Here is a 21,126-nt window from a genome sequence, read left to right as displayed (position 1 = left end):
CAACAACATATAAATGTGCTGCATGTGTGGGCATGCTGTCCAACACTCCTCACCTGATCTGGACATAAATGCCCTCAAAATAAAGCTAGAAGCTGCATTATGAGAAACCAACAAATCTGTGGCACATATTTCAAATATTTATGGATCTGATTGTAGATGCTTTGTGAAAGCTCTTAGGGGTAAAATAAGTTTACATAGTTTTGTTTCAAGAATGATAAATACCCTTCTATGGAATAATGCAGTAAACACCTTGGTCTGGAACTAAAATACACCATTTTCATAATTTCATAAACCATTGGTTACTTCTTAAACCAATTTTTATATTTTTCAGAAAAGAAGAATTTTTGCCATGTAGAGAACTGAAGATGTCCCAAGAAATCCAAAGCTCTCTCATTTCACAGCTTATTGTACATCCTCAAAAAGACCATAGAATAAAGGGAAGCAGTTTATAAAAGGTTTTATTTTGGATCGTTACCCTACGCACAATTTTAAATTTGTACTTTCATTTAAAACAATTACAGAATCAGAAAACTTTAATAAATGATACAGTGTGCATGAATAGTCTGTCCAAACTTTACCAGCTACATGTAAATCTGAGAGTGCAAAAGCCAAACAAAAGGCAACTATCAGTAGTAATCCTCTAAATCAGCCTTTTCTCCTTGATTCTGAATCTGCTGCTGCTTTCTGTAGAGATCGGCAATCTGAAAGAGAGAGAGAGAAAGAGAGAGCAACAGATGTGACCTAGCAAAACATGGTAATTTTTTTTAAATGAGTGTTAAACAAACACAATCTACATCAATTATAAAACTACAAATACAGTTTTGATGAAAGCCAATTAATTTTATTAATTTTTAGAGTCTGCTGCTTGACGCAAGTTAAGGGCAAAGATTAAGAAAAAGCACGGGTCGAACTAAACTGCTAATGTGATCCCTTTCTATTTTCAGTAAGCTTCACACACACCAAACTAAGACTTCCAGTGATGTAATAAGAAAAGCATATGCCTGAGGGATTTGATGAAGACAGGCAAATAGTATTGATATAGTATAGTAAGTGATAGTATTATTTCAAAAACATTAGTAACATTTACAGTACAGTTCAAAAGCTGATAAAGAGGTGGAAAATAAGAGGCTCTTGATACTAAACCACGGTCAGGTATATTAAGAAAGTTTTCACCCACTACTGCTGGAAGAATTGTTCAGGATGCAAAAGAAAAACCCACAAACAACTTCGAAATAAATACAGTCTGCTCTGGAAAAAAGTGGTGGTGTTTCAAGGAGCACAATAAGGAGGCACTTGAACACAAATTACCTACATGGTCGAGTTGCCAGGAGAAAGCCGTTATTGTGCCCATGTAGTAACGGCTTTCTTACTTACTCAGTAATTGTGATGCTTTATACAGTCCAAGAGAAACAAAAGCTTCTCTGCATCAAGTCCAAATATGTCTGTGACAGAATTCTAAATTGTGTTCCTGTGTATTTTCTATTACCTGTGCTCCTGTAGTAGCATCTTCTGGTTTTTTGTCATCTCTTATGCGAAGGAATCGGGGAAAGCGAAGGGAAATCCCTTTGTCTGGGTCCACCTAGTGGACAAAAAAAGTAATTAAATTCTTTCTAGTAAACAAGAAAGTGAAGTGACATAAGGCTAAGTATGGTGACCCATACTCAGAATTCGTTCTCTGCATTTAACCCATCCAAAGTGCACACACAGCAGTGAACACACACACACCCTGAACACACACACACAGAGCAGTGGGCAGCCATTTATGCTGCGGCGCCCGGGGAGCAGTTGGGGGGTTCGGGGGGGCTTGCTCAAGGGCACCTCAGTCGTGGCCGGCCCGAGACTCGAACCCCCAACCTTAGGGTTAGGAGTCAAACTCTCTAACCATTAGGCCACACCCACCCTGTTAATCTGGACACACTGTTAATCTGTTTTGGAAAGATGAAATCGAAATCTCAGTTCTCCTCTGGTAAAATATGCCAGTCTTTCTGAACTAGGACAGCAAAATATGGACAAAATTCTATGCTTTAACTGCAATTAAAAACACACAGATGAACCCTTGTTTATTTGAAGAGTTTTGAATAAATATTAAATAATAATGTATAAAGTGCGCAAATCTTTTATGCAAATAAGAATGCACATTTGCATGCCATAGCTATTTAGCATAATCCTACAGTATATTGTGCAACCTTGACAAATCTTAAAATTCTACACTGGTAGAAGCCAAAAGGTCCCTATAAGGATAAGGTACAGGGTACTTACACAAATGTACATCGGTCAGCCATAACACTAAAAGCACTGACAGGTTCCTTTATAATTAAATAACCAATATTTTCAGTCACCTATCAACGGGTGAAATAGATTAGGCAGCAAATGAATAGTCAGTTCTCAAAGTTTATGTGCAGAAATGGGCAGGTAAAGTGGGAAGGCATAAGGATCTGAGCAAATTTGACAAGGGATAAATTGTGATGGCTAAACGACTGGGTCAGAGAATCTCCAAAATGGCAAGTCTTGTATGGGAACTAGTCTGTACCAACAAAATATTAGGCAGATAGTTTTAATGTTATGGCTGACTGGTGTAAATTCTCATACAGTTGCATTGTAAGTGGCTATAACTGTAACTGACCAATCCCATTGCTGCCTTGTAAACTGGAGACAGTGACAGATCAGCACACTTCACTTCCCAAACTTGTACAGCATCCAGCCAAACATCCGGCTCGGCGGTTTGATCCACCCTGTAGTAGGGGCGGGGCTTAGGGAGGATGTGCTCCTGAGAAATTCAGTACATTATCAATTTGCATTGATGAGTACAGCAAAGATGAACCAGAGAACCATGTTATTATTCTAACAATTTCAAATTTATATACATGAATAAGTTTGGTTAAACAGAAAGTAACTAAATACTACTGTACCTTTAAGAAATTGTAATGCTGCTCCAGATCTTCATCTTTGAAACCTGTTCCTATCTACAAAACCAAACGTTGTTTAAGATTCCTTAAACTCACTCAAACACAGCAAGAAACAGCTTTATTTAGATCACTTAGACTGACAGTTTAAAACCTGAGTTTGAAAGTTGATTAAAGCACCTATTTACCAGCATCAACATTAAAGTGCAGATATTCGGAGGTTTAAGCTAAACAGAATGAAGATAAGATACAGTAGATTCATTCATTTACACTACACTAGTATTGCCAAATTGGACCCCTTGTTGTCTGTTGCATAATTACAGGGAGACTATGGGATTGTTACTAATAATATGTAAAAATATGTACATGTGAATGTATATGTGCATATATGTATGCCAAATATTTCTAAAGATAATGTAAATAAATTTTTAGTTCAATTAAATTTGAACATTCAGAATATTCTAGTGTAACACAGCTGAAAAGTTTGTGTGGAACACAGAAATGCCCCCTACCTTACAGACAGACTGAAACTCCTCATTCTCTTCATCATAGCAGCCAAGCAGGAAACCCCCATAACTACCGGCTCTCTTCCCCTTCCCTAGATAGGCACCAATCACACACAGATCCACTGTGTCACCCACACCTTCCAGATAATCCTTCTTCAGCTGTACAAGAAAAGCAGAGCAAAGACAAGAAATGAGTAAACAAGAGAGATGAAAGAAAAGTTAGACACTGTTAAGGGCTTTCGTAGGAAATCACAGATTAGTTACCCAGACTCTTCAAATAGTGTACAATGTAAATATGATGATTTCTAATCTACAGAATGTCTGAAGTTATAAAACAAACTATTACTAAAAAAAACATTGACTTCCAGGTAAACTTTAGTTTAGCCTTATAGCCTACAGGCTAAAGGCTGCTATAAAGATAAAATCAGGTCCATTAATATCTGGGCACTTAATTCAGGCATCTAAATTAACAGTATACTGGAGTGGAAATTACATATACTTCACCATGGTTTTGCATGGCTTCCACATGTCAAGACGGTAAGTGTGCATCAGAAATACCTTAAGCCAGTTATGAGAGCGCTTGGCAATTTCATAGGTGGCGTCTTTCTCCAGGGTTTTCACCATTAAGCCTTCGCAAGAGTCTGTGCATAAAATTATATATGTATGTGTATGTATCGCTTCAGTTCTAGCATCAAAATAGCCTGTCAGTAACATGTCTAAACAAATCGTATGTCAATAGGACACATCAATAGAAAATGTTAATTGTGAAAATAAGCTCTTGATACTTTGCTTTTATGAGCTAACAGCAAAATATGATGAATTCTTAGACCGAAATTTATCCGAATTAAAATCCAGTTTAACCAAGCTAGCAGGTCAGAGCAGCATAAACACTAATTTCTCACAAGGATGGCAGACAAAGATTAATTATCCATTTTGATGGATATGTGTTTTTTCAATGTTGGACTCTTAACTCTTTCTTTGTGAATCCAGGGACATCCCCACCCTCAAACAAACACACACCTCGTATGGATTGCTCCAGGAACTCTGCTATGGATTCAGTGTTGTCAGAGTCAAGAGAACAAGCAAAGACAAACTCTCCCTCCTTCTCCATGAAACTCTGTCTTAACAAAGCACGGCGCTTAATAAATGGCTCCCTTACCAGAGACTGAAAAAAGAGAGTAAAAGAAGGACAATTGGGATAAATAATGATACACATAAATAATGATTATGATGTGCACCTTTTATGTCCATAATAATCAAACTGCATATCATATCTAAAGTACCTGTAGGAGCCACACCTTATCAATTGACTAAACAGATATAATCAGGTGTGGCTCCTGACTGGAATGAAAATCAAACATATCAACCCTTTGCAGACATGACTAGACACTCCTGGTGTAGAGTATACACCTTTTATACAGAACACCACACATTCTTTCACAGCTATGTGTTGACTGATAGTTTCCCCAATTCTCACCTCTCCATTTAAGTAGAGCAGGTCAAAGGCATATACACAAACCTGCACCTTAATCTCAGATGCTTCTACATCCTGCAATACAGACAGAAATATATTAATATAAAAATCTTCCCACTCCCTCTCATCACCACACATTGCCAAACTTCCAAGAAGTGAGAGAGACAAGCATTTCATCATGCTTTATTTAAAATGATAACAGTGTAATTCTTTACTACTCTCCGAGTTATCACTTGGGTGGGATTAAGACAATGATGAATGTATACCGGTACAAATGAGACAACAAATGAAACTATTTTAGAAAGTGAGGTATATGGTAACGTTTAACTTATTCTGATCCTGTTTCCATTTGGGATGAATTAACTATAAAAGGTATACATCACCAATAAAATTCTTACATAAAGTTTACAAAACTACTAAGCTTATTTCTCTCTCTACATTTTGTATAATTATTATATTCGATACATCATGCATGCAAAGTTTCATCCATTTCATATCAAATATTTTCACTCATTTCATAACTGACTACTCAGTAGTCTACTACTAACGCAGAACATCATTATTTAGCAATTTTATTCTTCTCTTCAAAAATACACTAAATGTAATAAACTGTTTAGATTGATCATCTCTGTACAACCCTTTTCAATTTAGGCTACAGGTTTTTGGTAGGGCATACATATGGATTCTGACAAGGCCACTCTAAAATTTCTGCAGGCATTTTGCACTACATACATGATTACTGTACCTCTATTTTGATTACAGCCCTAGTCCCAGCTATAGAGAAGCAGCACCAGTGCATGATGCAGCCTTTGCCATAAATCACTGGGTAAAACCTTCAATCTTGCTCCCAACCCATCCATAAAAAGGACTACCTGGATCTCATCAAACCTTTGGTGTGCTTGTTTTTTTGTTTTTTTTTTGAGAAACGGCTTCTCTCTAGACACCCGAGCCTATGGCCTATTTGCATAAAGTTTGATTCTGACTGTTTTAGAAATGTAACCTAATAATGATTACTGAAAGATTTCAATTTAAAGATTTATTGGGTAAGAGATCACCACGATCTCACCTTCCGTTTGCGTGTGGTAAGAACTTGAAAGGGCTGAATCTGCTTTTTCTCTCTGTCCCATGCAACCACCTCAGAGTCCAAGACACAGCTAAGCACAGATTTCTGCTTTATCTAAAAAAGAAACATTCAAGAATTCAGTACATAAACTTCAGCAACAAGCGTGTATAGATTCAATAAGGCATTCTCCTCCTGCAAGTCTGTGCAAATTTGTGTGTGGGAGACAGAGTGATAGGGTGAAGAGAAGAAGGTGGGGGAGATAGAGGTGGAAAAAGTAAGAACAAAACAAGACTGAAGTTTGTCAAAGAACACAAACACAAAGGCCAAGACTTATGGAATAATGTGCTTTGGACAGATGAGTCCAAAATGGACACCATAACAGAGGGCATGTTTTGTGTAAACCAAATACAGCATTTCAGCAAAAGAACTTCATACAAACTGTGGAACATGAAGGTGGAAGTGTTATGGTTAAGGATGCTTTGCTGCAGCAGGACCTGGTCAGCTCATCATCATAGAATCCACTATAAATTCTACATTGTATCAGAAGGTGATTGAGGAACATGTGAGACCTTCTGTCAAAAATTTAATTTGAAGAAGTGGAACTGGGCCTTGCAACATGACAAAAACCTATCAGTAAATCCACCAAGGACTCTCTAAAAAGTAAAAAATAAAAAAATAATAATAAAAAGGAGAGTTCTGCAATGGTCGGGACAAAGCCAAGATTCTTTTTTGTTTCCAGACCCTGTGGGATGATTTGAGACTATGCAGGCAAGAAAACCCTTAAATATCAGGCTGAAAGAATTCTGCATTGAAGAGTCGGAAAATCTTGGTAGAAGAATCGTCTCTGAGGTTATTTCAGCCAAAGGGGTAAAACACTAGCTATTAGGACATAGGGTGTCCAAACCTTCTCCTGAGTTGAAATATTCATGCTGTTGATTTCTTTGTTTGATAAGTAAAGTGATTTTTTTGTTGTTGTTTACAAGCAGTTATATCACTTTCAGATACAGGTACAAATTCAAAAAAAGATCAGAAACTGACATGTTGACATTTCTTAATAAAGAACTAAATATTTAATAGGGTACCCTAATTTCTTCAAATGAACGTAGAACTCAGCACACAAAGATGCACACAGAATGTATGCAGAGACTCACTGATAAAAGGAAATGCATGACAATGTGAACTTCTGCGATTATGTGTGAAAAGAGTTGATAAGAGAGCACAAGGGCCTTGTATGTTTTGAGGACTGGAACTAGAAAAGTATCGCCTCAACACCTATGTGCATGCATGGCTGTGAGACCTGCGGTATCCGCGAAATGATGTCAGGGTATTTGCTGGTGTTGTCCTCTTGGTTTCGGCTAAAAACATAAACCTCACCACTCTCAAGGATGTGAATCTAGAAAATAAAGATTAATAGATTAATTAAAACAAATCCATTATATGCAGGCATTTTAATTCAATGGCTTCCCGGAAAAAAAGACGTCTGTGAGACCCAGTAATGCATGAAAAACAGTCTGATTCCATTTTATGTATCTGCATATTTAAAAAGTTCTTCTTGACATAAAAGAACTGCCATTAGATATGCATTATAAATAGGTTTTAATATGGTAACTGCACATACAGTTAAACAATACAGTAATAACTTTTTCTTGAATTCACATTTGCAGTAAAAGGTGTAGTGATATCTCACAATATACACCTACAAGCACACACCTGTGCTCTCTCGCCATCATACTTGTATTCACAAGTGAAAGCCGCCTCATCAAACCTTTTCATCACCTCCCCTACTCCCTTAGTTGGATGAGCTAACATGGGGCGCAGTGGCACACCTAGAAAACACACACAGAAACACAGAAAGTCACGTGAGGCCACTTGCACACTAGTGATGAACAGCAGCATTAGATGGGGTTGATTACCTGGAGTAAGTCTGCAGTGATTGGGCAGTTCATCTATGCCGAACTTCAACAAGACAGGAATAATGGCATCATAATTTGGCATTTCACTAGAATAAAAACAACAAAGATGGTAAATTATCATGCAAAGTATAAACCGAGTTTTAGTATTTCTAAAACTGTTTAGTGAAATGATTGCAATGGTTTGTACTATATTAACAAATTTGATTTGATTTAATTTGCGAAGACAAATACATAATAACAAAACTCTAAGCCAATCAAAAGTAATGTTACAGAATTGTTGTCAAACAATGTGGTTGTGTTTACATATCCACTGAGAAAACGTTTGGGATTGTACCAGTAAGTCTGCTTAAGGAGGAGACCTTTTTCCTCAAGCCATGCTCTCCTGCTCTCTGCACTCATCCTCTTTCCTGCATCAGTCATAGCTGGCGGGAATTCTGGACACACAAACGGACAGATACACACATAAATACAAACTGCAAACATTTACATGAATTGTAAAGAAGCAGTTTAGTTATTTTAAGCCATCTCCCAGTGTATATTAGCATTGACATAATGAACATGAGCTCAAAGTGCTTTCAGTGTTAATTTAATAGTACTTGCATCCAAATTAGATTAAAAGCTTATAATTGACAGCACTTCATATATGTGCTCAGCTGTTCTATGGCTAAATGTGTGTTACTTCGCTTACAAACAAGGGGATACAAGGTCTAGAGTTGGTTTCAAGGGTGGAATTTACATTTGAAACATGTTGTTAACTCAAAATGAAGTCTAAAAAGCTGTCACTTGAAGCTTCATTTGGCTGAAAAATTAAAACAAACCCATCATCAAAGAGAGAGCAAAAAGTGTGTGTTAGTAAAAAGAAAGAACACACTAATGAGCTCAGGATCACCAAAAGGCCTGGAAAAACAGAAAAAAAAGCAACTGTGATGGATGACCCAAATCTTTCCATGGTGAGGAAAAACCCCTTTACATATGGTTTATGGTCATACCAATAACACACTTCAGGATGCATATCTGTATTAAAGTCAATACACAGAGTACAAAATGTAAACAATCATTGTAATATATATGATGTTTACCTTGACCTGGTGGACTTAGACATACTGCTTGACTTAGAGCTGCTAAAACACTCTGCTCAGCCAATCCAATCCTCAATTTGCCTGCTAATGACCTGACAACCAAAACAAAGCAAGCTATCACAATAACCAAAGGGTTGCCATTGTACCAAATACACATTTGTCACTGACATGCTGAAAATTGTCATCCAACACCATTGTGTCTGATTATTTGAACCAAGAATGCAAATTTAACATGACATGATTGATCCACAAGCAAATTTATTTTTGGTAATAAAAATCACCAGTGAGTGTAAAAATAAGGATATACATCTGCAAGTCTCAAATATGCAAAGTGTTAGCAATACAGCTTGACATATTGGCAAGTATAGTTCAGCTATTGCATATTTTATTGCATAATTAAAGATGTTACACATTAAGTTTAAATGCAACACTTACCGTACAATGTATCTAGCCTCTGAGAAACGACAAGCCACAAACAGACCCTTAATTATGTCAATTTTCTTATTCATTGCCTGCAGAAAAAAGAGAGAATACAAGGATGCAAATCATGTTTTTTATTCAGTCCTCCTATGCTAAAAACTTGTTTTAAGTGTGCATTTTACACTTTACTCTACTCACAGAGTTTCCGCTCATGTTGCCAATCTCCTTCAGTTTACTAAACACGCCCATAGCAGTCAGATTTGCTGGTGCAAACATCATTCTCTGATTACTACGGGAACTCTCAGCTACCAATCCCAGGTCACCTTTTTCTTGGGCCTCAGTCTTGATTTTGTCCAGCTGACGCCCTGGGAACAAAATAAACAAGATCTAGAGTGAAATTCACTCTAGGTGGTTTAGCTAAGTAAATCATAAGCATTTTGAACGGTTAATTGGTCTTTTTGGCTTTTATCCTTTATCTAATAAATCATTTCGTGTCTGTTCATTCTGCTCACCAGTTGCCTGGGCAACAGCCTTCATCAGTACCGTTTCCCCCACACCTAGCTCTAGCCCCTGGTGTGCGGGACCAAGCTGATTTTGACATAGGTACACACAGCATAAGAGGTCATCTGCAATCAAACAAAACACATGTGGGGGAAAAAAATATGCTAATAAAGCCCAAGAGATAAATTAGAGATTCATTTTAAAGTTTGTAGCTTTATTCAATATTTTTATATTTCTATAAAGCTGCTTTTAGACAAACCTCATTGTTAAAACTGCTGTACAAAGAAAACTGAATGGAATACAATTGAATTGAAGTAAAACTTATTTGAAACACCCTCACTAGTCATGATCAATGCACTCACTAACAAACTGCTGCAATCTGTTGTGTGTCAAATGTAAGTGTGATAAAACCAACAAAATTCAAGTGAAAAGAAAAAACATAGAAACATGAATGTTCTTAAAAGCTTCTGTGAAAATTTTCTCAAACAAAAAAAAAGGTGATTTTTTTTTGGCAAAAATAAAAAATGCTAAATAATATAATGGCTTAAGGAAAAAAGGAACTGCACTCAACAGCAAAACCAACTGTAAAAAGTCCAACTGTAAAACATGGTGCAGGGAGCATCAAGGTTTGGAGTTACTTTGCTGCCTCATGGCAAAGAGGATCTTTACAAGAGAATGTCAGGGCAACAGCCCATGACCTCAAGTTTAAAAGAAGTTGAGAGTTACAAGACGACAATGACCAAAGTCCTGACCTAATCTGAATTGAAATACTGTGACATGACCTGAAGATGGCTGTTCAATCAAGGCAGTCTAAAAATAATGATGTTTTGCTGGAAGGGGAATGATGCAAAATTTCAAATTCAATGTTGTGACATTATAAATATATTGTTGTTTGTCTTATAAGAAACAGCAAATGTCTGGTGGTGGTTGTTGCTGCAATGAAGAATCTACAAGTTAATAATTTAAGGCTTCCTTTACAAACTAGTTCTAGTTTTGCAGCTTTAAAATCAATAGGCTTTTCAAAAAAGCCTGCAAAATTTTTCTATTCACATCAAACTACGTGAGTAACAAAGATCAATTATTTTTAATGTTTAGCGTAAACTGGCGACACCTTTCAGTTAGGCCCAGAAATATTTGGACAGTAAGACAATTTTCATGATTTGTGCTATTCATGCTTTCATATTGGATTTGAAATTAAATAACTGAGATACAAATAAAGGGAAGATTTTCAGGTTTAATTAGAGAGTTTGAACTGTTAAACATTTAAGAATAGCAACCATTTAATACAGAGCTACCTCATTTCAGGGGCTCAAAAGTAATTGGACAAATGAACATAACCGTATATAAAATGTTCATTTTTAATACTTTGTTGAGAATCCTTTGGAATCATTGACTACCTGAAGTCCTGAACCCATAGACATCACCAAATGCTGGGTTTCCTCCTTTGAGATGCTTTGCTAGACCTTTACTGTGGCTGTCTTCAGTTTTTGCTTGTTTGTGGGTTTTTCTGCCTTAAGTTTTGTCTTAAGCTAATAAAATGCACGCTCGAATGGGTTGAGATCTGGTGATTGACTTGGCCATTGCAGAATATTCCACTTCTTTACCTTAAAAAACTCCTGGGTTGCTTTTGCAATATGTTTTGGATCATTGTTCATCTGTACTGTGAAGTGCCGTCCAATCAACTTTGGAGCATTTGGCTGAATCTGAGCAGAAAGTATATCCCTATACACTTTAAAATTCATCCGGCTGCTTCTGTCACATCAACAAACACTAGTGACCCAGTGCCATTTGAAGGCATGCATGCCCATGCCATCACACTGCCTCCACCATGTTTTACAGAGGATGTGATGTGCTTTGGATCATAAGCTGTTCTAAATCTTTTCCATGCTGTTCCAGTTCTGGGCCAGCTTCTTTAGAGGTCTTTGGAAGTCTAATCTGGCTTTTCTATTTTTGAGGCTGATTAATGGTATTTGCTTTCATGAAGTCTTCTCTTTTTGGTAGACTTAGATACTGATACACTTACATCCTGCAGTGTCTTTTTCACTTTGGTGGATGGTGTGAAGGGGTTTTTCTTCTTTCACCATGGAAAGAATCCTGCTCTCATTCGCCACTGTTGTCTTCCGTGGACTTCCAGAGCGCTCTCTTTTTTCTCAGAATGTACCAAACTGATGATTTGGCCACTCGTGACATTTCTGCTCTCTCTTTGATGGATTTTTTCTGTTTTTCCATCCTAATGATGGTCTGTTTCACTTCCATTGAAAGGTCTTTTGACCACATGTTGGGATTCACAGCAACAGCATCCGATCAGAAATGCCACAGCTGGAATCAACCTGGAATTTTATCTGCTCAATTGATGATGGATTAACAAGGGATGGATTAACAAGCCCATGCAGCCCGAGAAATAGCTATTGAGGCAATTGTCCAATTACTTTTGGTCTTTTGGAAAAGAGGCAGCTACATATTAAGGTGCTGTAATTTCTAAACTCTTCTTCCAATTTTAATGTGTATACCCTCAAATTACAGCATTTACAGCATTTAGCATATAGTCTGCATTTTAATCTTATTTTAACTATATAACTTTTTTTTTATGTTTTGGTAAACTTGTGTCAATATATGGGCCTAATGTGTAACATATCCTTACAAGAAAGAATTATCTTTTGTCTCAAAATAAAGCTAAGCATCTATGAGTGTCATTACACAAAAAGTATAATGTATGGTGAAGGAATACATTCTAAAATCCAAACTTTTAAAATGACACCATTTCATGTTCTACGAGTTAAATCAGAATTCTCTGAAGAATACTCAAGTCTCCCTACATCCATTATAATAAAAAAAAGCTCATTCTTCTTCTCTGCAATGATACTTCAAACTGATCAAACTACCATCTGTAAAATTAAAAAACAGAAAGTGCAATACACATGCACGCAAATATAAAACTCAACAATTTCACAGATAAACATACCTGGAGAGAGCAGGATAACAGAGCGCAAAAAGTTGGACAGAGTCTCAATGTTTCTCAACCTGATGACGAGACACACAAAATCACTATATACCTAAAACACAAAAGTCTAATATCACAATGACACTCAAACATGCTCACTGTCTAAAAACAGGACCCCAAAACAGGCTTGCACCTTCATATAATGCTTAACAAGTCTCACCAGCAGTTTAATTCATTCAACAGTTAAAACACAAGGCAAGTGGTAAGACTGCTAACCCACCCCGAGAAAAGCACTTTAGATTTAAAAAGAAAAAAATCTGCCAAACTGCAGATGAAAAATCAAACCTGCCAGAATCTTCTTCAATTTTCTCAAATGTCCGAGCAACAGCAAGATATGGAACTCTGCATAAAGATGGAGGGGAGGAAGATAAAAGGAGAAAAAACGAAATAATATAATATTTATTCTAGACAGACAGACAGACAGACAGACAAACAGACAGGGAATAGCAGGGGAGTTACCTCTGCCTCTTATTCCAGCAAGCATCATCAATGGGATGATAGTGAGCTTTAGAAGGATCATATTGTCTCTGGTTTGCAAGTTCCATATTCTTATCACTATCATACAGGAAATAAAGAATGGGTAGAAATATGAATAACAAGAAGCAATGTACAAAATCTTTAATATCTTTAAATTCTTAGCAGCTCCCCCAAGTTATCACCTCTACATACTATGGGTCATTTTATTTTTCATTTTTGGCTCTATATTTTTCCTGTACTTGTACCCGTTATTTTCTTTCTTATCAGAAACAGTCACAGCTGCAGGCTTTTCACCATCGATCTTCTGTACATCGCTTTTCTCTTCCGATTTTTCCAGCTTTACTGCAGGTTTTCTGGGTGCTTCAGATGATAAGGGCAATGTGTCATATTAGGGAAACATAAATGCTTCGGATAAACAGTTACATGAAGATTTAAATATAGCTCACCAAAGAAACTGTTGATGGCTTTCTTCTTAGCAGCTCCCCCTATCTTCTCAGCCGCAGCATCCTTCTCCATCACTCTTTCAGGACTGCCTTTTTCCTCCTTTGTATACTTTTTCAATCCATTCGCCTCTTGCTTCTCTCCTTCCTGTTCATTTTCATCACTCTGTCTTTGATTTTGTTTCTCAGCATTAGTCACATTCATTTTTTCCTCATCCTTTGCTTTAAGCACTTTCTTCATTGTATTGCTGTTCTTTTCCTCCACCTCCACAGCCTCTTCATCAGTCACTGTTATCAAGAAAAAAGGAGAGAAGCTAAAGATAGAGTAGGTATGTCAGTTACAAAGATGTGTGTAGAATAATCGTAAATGTAGTGTACATCCAATCTGTGGCCTGTTCATTAATTGCATTAACTGATCCATTTTGCATTTTGAGCAAGTTTCTGATTTGTTTCCCTTAATGTATTATGCTTAGTCAGAATAGTTTATATGCATTTTTGCCTCCCAGAAAATGAATTAAACACATAAAGAGCCACAAACAACAGGTTTGGACAGTCTCACCCATTTTTTCAAGAGCTGTTTCCGTTTTTGCTCGTTTACTCTCCTGTCCTCCCTCAGTCTCTTTTCCATCCTCTTCTTTTTCTCTCTCTCCATCACTCCTGCTATCCAATTTTCTCTTGGGAAACTGCTTACGGGCTAGAAAGTAAGAGAGAGCAAAAAAATAATCTGTTCATAGAGAAATTGAAGTACGGCATAATATAATAATATGAAAGATAACTTTGAAAGATGAATGTCCAGATGACTGAAAATTTGTGGACAAACAAAAGGACTGGTGCACTACACAGACATCTGACTAGCTACAGAGTGCATAAAAACGTACCAGTTTTGCGTTTTGGGATGCCAGAGGGTGAAGTGGAATTTGGGGTAACAGGCATTTCAAGTGTGTCAGAAGTTCCCGAAACAACAGAGGTCGTCATGGTAACAACGGGCTTTGCAGAGGGCAGACTGGTCATCTCCTTAACATGGCTAACCTATGAGAGAGTGATATAATTGGATATTTTTATATTATCAAGTTAAAGCAACCATATTTTGCCATTCTGATTGTAATCACACTTGTGAAATTACAAGTGAAGTGAATTACTGTAAAATAATGAATACAAGACATTCTGTACTGGTGTGGCTGCTTGCTTTCCATTCTGTTTGGAGACATCTTTTAAAGTCTGCTGCTCTTCATCATCACTGTCTATGATTGCTCGGCTCCGCTTACTCATCTTCACTGGTGACTCACTTTCCGGATCAATGTTCTTTGACCTGAGGGGGCTTTTAACTGACCTGAAGTGAAGAAGATATAGTAGGAGGTGCTAATGAGCAATAACTCCCTATTCAATTACATGCCTGCTCAATTAAAACATTAAGTGTGGAAAAATGACTGTTCATTACTATGTTACATAAACATTACATTTCAATAAAAAAATTATCATGCAGCCTCATAGGTTTCCCGGAGGTTATTGAACAATACAGTTTATGTTCTTACTCACTCAGAGCTCCCTGTTGGCAGGCCCTCCTTCTCCTTAAACTTCTTTGGCTGAAAGAAGGACCTGTGAAAAATATTTGGGTTACAACGCAGAGAAAATTATTAAAGCATATAATAACTCATTTAAGAACATGAATGAAGCTGGTAACTCTTTTAGAGCTTATAGAATTTCACATTAAATAACTGTAGAGAAGACGTGTCTGTACAGGAACTTTTTATCTCGCATGAATTTTTAATCTGTTAATTGTTAGCGCTGCAATGTGCTAATTCTAGCATTTGCACAATGCACCCACGCGTGCACACACAGACACAGACCCCACACACACTCCTGCACACACACAGACACAGACCCACACACACTCCTGCACACACACAAACACAGACCCACACACACTCCTGCACACACACAGACACAGACCCACACACACTCCTGCACACACACAAACACAGACCCACACACACACACACAAGTGTGCGCACACAGACCCACACACACACACACAAGTGTGCGCACACAGACCCACACACACACACACACACACACACACACACACACGTGTGCGCACACAGACCCACACACACACACACACACACGTGTGCGCACACAGACCCACACACACACACACGTGTGCGCACACAGACCCACACACACACACACGTGTGCGCACACAGACCCACACACACACACACACACACGTGTGCGCACACAGACCCACACACACACACACACACGTGTGCGCACACAGACCCACACACACACACACACGTGTGCGCACACAGACCCACACACACACACGTGTGCGCACACAGACCCACACACACACACACGTGTGCGCACACAGACCCACACACACACACACGTGTGCGCACACAGACCCACACACACACACACGTGTGCGCACACAGACCCACACACACACACACGTGTGCGCACACAGACCCACACACACACACACACACGTGTGCGCACACAGACCCACACACACACACACACACGTGTGCGCACACAGACCCACACACACACACACACACAAGTGTGCGCACACAGACCCACACACACACACACACGTGTGCGCACACAGACCCACACACACACACACGTGTGCGCACACAGACCCACACACACACACACACGTGTGCGCACACAGACCCACACACACACACACACGTGTGCGCACACAGACCCACACACACACACGTGTGCGCACACAGACCCACACACACACACACACGTGTGCGCACACAGACCCACACACACACACACGTGTGCGCACACAGACCCACACACACACACACACGTGTGCGCACACAGACCCACACACACACACACACGTGTGCGCACACAGACCCACACACACACACACACGTGTGCGCACACAGACCCACACACACACACGTGTGCGCACACAGACCCACACACACACACACACACGTGTGCGCACACAGACCCACACACACACACACACACGTGTGCGCACACAGACCCACACACACACACACACACGTGTGCGCACACAGACCCACACACACACACACACACGTGTGCGCACACAGACCCACACACACACACACGTGTGCGCACACAGACCCACACACACACACACACGTGTGCGCACACAGACCCACACACACACACACGTGTGCGCACACAGACCCACACACACACACACGTGTGCGCACACAGACCCACACACACACACACGTGTGCGCACACAGACCCACACACACACACACGTGTGCGCACACAGACCCACACACACACACACACGTGTGCGCACACAGACCCACACACACACACACACACACACGTGTGCGCACACAGACCCACACACACACACACACACACACGTGTGCGCACACAGACCCACACACACGTGTGCGCACACAGACCCACACGTGTGCGCACACAGACCCACACGTGTGCGCACACAGACCCACACACACACACACACGTGTGCGCACACAGACCCACACACACACACGTGTGCGCACACAGACCCACACACACACACACACACACACACACACACACACACAGACCCACACACACACGTGTGCGCACACAGACCCACACACACACAAGTGTGCGCACACAGACCCACACACACACACACGTGTGCGCACACAGACCCACACACACACACACACAAGTGTGCGCACACAGACCCACACACACACACACACACACACACACACAAGTGTGCGCACACAGACCCACACACACACACACACACGTGTGCGCACACAGACCCACACACACACACACACACACAAGTGTGCGCACACAGACCCACACACACACACACACACAAGTGTGCGCACACAGACCCACACACACACACACACGTGTGCGCACACAGACCCACACACACACACACACAAGTGTGCGCACACAGACCCACACACACACACACACACACGTGTGCGCACACAGACCCACACACACACACACACACACAAGTGTGCGCACACAGACCCACACACACACACACACACACAAGTGTGCGCACACAGACCCACACACACACACACACACACACACACAAGTGTGCGCACACAGACACACACACACACACACACGTGTGCGCACACAGACCCACACACACACACACAAGTGTGCGCACACAGACCCACACACACACACACAAGTGTGCGCACACAGACCCACACACACACACACACGTGTGCGCACACAGACCCACACACACACACACACACACGTGTGCGCACACAGACCCACACACACACACGTGTGCGCACACAGACCCACACACACACACACACACACACACGTGTGCGCACACAGACCCACACACACACACACACACACAAGTGTGCGCACACAGACCCACACACACACACACACACACACACACACGTGTGCGCACACAGACCCACACACACACACACACACACACACGTGTGCGCACACAGACCCACACACACACACACACACACACACACGTGTGCGCACACAGACCCACACACACACACACACACAAGTGTGCGCACACAGACCCACACACACACACACACACACACGTGTGCGCACACAGACCCACACACACACACACACACACACGTGTGCGCACACAGACCCACACACACACACACGTGTGCGCACACAGACCCACACACACACACACACACACACACACACAAGTGTGCGCACACAGACCCACACACACACACACAAGTGTGCGCACACAGACCCACACACACACACACAAGTGTGCGCACACAGACACACACACACACACACAAGTGTGCGCACACAGACCCACACACACACACACACAAGTGTGCGCACACAGACCCACCCACACACACACACACAAGTGTGCACACACAGACCCACACACACACACACACACACACACAAGTGTGCGCACACAGACCCACACACACACACACACACACACGTGTGCGCACACAGACCCACACACACACAAGTGTGCGCACACAGACCCACACACACACAAGTGTGCGCACACAGACCCACACACACACACACACACACACGTGTGCGCACACAGACCCACACACACAAGTGTGCGCACACAGACCCACACACACACACACACACGTGTGCGCACACAGACCCACACACACACACACACACACACACGTGTGCGCACACAGACACACACACACACACGTGTGCGCACACAGACCCACACACACACACACACACACGTGTGCGCACACAGACCCACACACACACACACACACACGTGTGCGCACACAGACCCACACACACACACACACACACGTGTGCGCACACAGACCCACACACACACACACACACACGTGTGCGCACACAGACCCACACACACACACACACACACGTGTGCGCACACAGACCCACACACACACACACACACAAGTGTGCGCACACAGACCCACACACACACACACACACACACACACACAAGTGTGCGCACACAGACCCACACACACACACACACACGTGTGCGCACACAGACCCACACACACACACACACAAGTGTGCGCACACAGACCCACACACACACACACACACACACGTGTGCGCACACAGACCCACCCACACACACGTGTGCGCACACAGACCCACACACACACACACACACACACACACAAGTGTGCGCACACAGACCCACACACACACACACAAGTGTGCGCACACAGACCCACACACACACACACACGTGTGCGCACACAGACCCACACACACACACACACGTGTGCGCACACAGACCCACACACACACACACAAGTGTGCGCACACAGACACACACACACACACACACACAAGTGTGCGCACACAGACACAGACCCACACACACACACAAGTGTGCGCACACAGACCCACACACACACACAAGTGTGCGCACACAGACCCACACACACACACGTGTGCGCACACAGACCCACACACACACAAGTGTGCGCACACAGACCCACACACACACAAGTGTGCGCACACAGACCCACACACACACAAGTGTGCGCACACAGACCCACACACACACAAGTGTGCGCACACAGACCCACACACACACAAGTGTGCGCACACAGACCCACACACACACAAGTGTGCGCACACAGACCCACACACACACAAGTGTGCGCACACAGACCCACACACACAAGTGTGCGCACACAGACCCACACACACAAGTGTGCGCACACAGACCCACACACACACAAGTGTGCGCACACAGACCCACACACACACAAGTGTGCGCACACAGACCCACACACACAAGTGTGCGCACACAGACCCACACACACAAGTGTGCGCACACAGACCCACACACACAAGTGTGCGCACACAGACCCACACACACAAGTGTGCGCACACAGACCCACACACAAGTGTGCGCACACAGACCCACACACAAGTGTGCGCACACAGACCCACACAATTCTGGTGCACAGTGTCCAGTCTGAAACCACAATACTGGTGCACAGTGTCCAGTCTGAAAGCACAATACTGGTGCACAGTGTCCAGTCTGAAAAGACAATACTGGTGCACAGTGTCCAGTCTGAAACCACAATACTGGTGCACAGTGTCCTGTCTGAAACCACAATACTGTGGAACAACGACTAACTGCAGTAAAACATTCAGAACAAACATCACATTGGGTTTGTTTTGATTATTTAAAAGGGACAACATACATTAGCTGAATTGTTTAGTATTTTACTGGCTTTTTAACTAGTCATCTAGCCTATATTTCCCATAGTCTATAATGGTTTATGTCGCTAATATAAAGTATAATAAGTAATAAAGTGATTAACTCTGTGTAGCTGCTACAAACGAACCCGAGCTGTTTACAAGCCTGTGATTAATATCGTTATATCGAGCGTTCAAAATATATGTTTACAATACATTAAAAAGTTCACTCACGATATACTTCGTTGCATGTTTAATATCAAATAAAATCCCGTCAGAATTTTGGACTTTCAGTAATTTTCAGTGTAGAATGTCGTCATTCGCGGAAACGGATGAACACGCGCGCTCAAAGACGAACAATTCGGCGCCAAAGTGACGTCACACACTCCTGTATTACATTGAAGATCGCCGCCTGTTGGTCTGGGAGAAATAATCCACATCCTCTCTCTCTCTCTCTCTCTCTCTCTCTCTCTCTCTCTCTCTCTCTCTCTCTCTCTCTCTCTCTCTCTCTGTGTCTGGGTGTGTGAGAACTATCGTGCTTTTTTTTTATTTCACTTTTCTTTGTTTTTCTTTTCACTTTTCTTGATAGAGTTAGTCTCTTTCGGTTAAGTAAAGAGAACAGAAAGTTAATTATATCGGTATTTTGGTTTACATTTACA

General features: G+C 41.5%; 1 protein-coding gene across 1 annotated transcript; it reads right to left on the bottom strand.

The window, feature by feature from the left end:
- Positions 1-440: 440 nt before the first annotated feature.
- lig1 (ligase I, DNA, ATP-dependent) lies at positions 441-20,857 on the bottom strand. The gene is made up of 27 exons (XM_047806593.1): positions 20,702-20,857; positions 15,314-15,373; positions 14,948-15,107; positions 14,656-14,806; positions 14,337-14,471; positions 13,784-14,065; positions 13,583-13,697; positions 13,320-13,415; positions 13,146-13,202; positions 12,822-12,880; positions 9,871-9,984; positions 9,557-9,723; positions 9,374-9,450; positions 8,939-9,030; positions 8,194-8,293; positions 7,860-7,945; positions 7,657-7,772; positions 7,244-7,339; positions 5,950-6,060; positions 4,887-4,958; positions 4,430-4,574; positions 3,968-4,050; positions 3,416-3,568; positions 2,910-2,963; positions 2,624-2,767; positions 1,487-1,579; positions 441-701 (listed from the first exon to the last, which is right to left on the bottom strand). The coding sequence occupies exons 1-27, from the start codon at positions 20,716-20,718 to the stop codon at positions 627-629; spliced, it is 2,910 nt and encodes a 969-aa protein (XP_047662549.1). The 5' UTR covers positions 20,719-20,857; the 3' UTR covers positions 441-626.
- Positions 20,858-21,126: the final 269 nt, after the last annotated feature.

Source organism: Tachysurus fulvidraco, chromosome 22 (assembly GCF_022655615.1).
Source record: "Tachysurus fulvidraco isolate hzauxx_2018 chromosome 22, HZAU_PFXX_2.0, whole genome shotgun sequence".
NCBI classification, from domain to species: Eukaryota; Metazoa; Chordata; class Actinopteri; order Siluriformes; family Bagridae; genus Tachysurus; species Tachysurus fulvidraco.
Note: the sequence above shows the minus strand (reverse complement) of the source record. Positions and strands in the feature narration are given on the sequence as shown.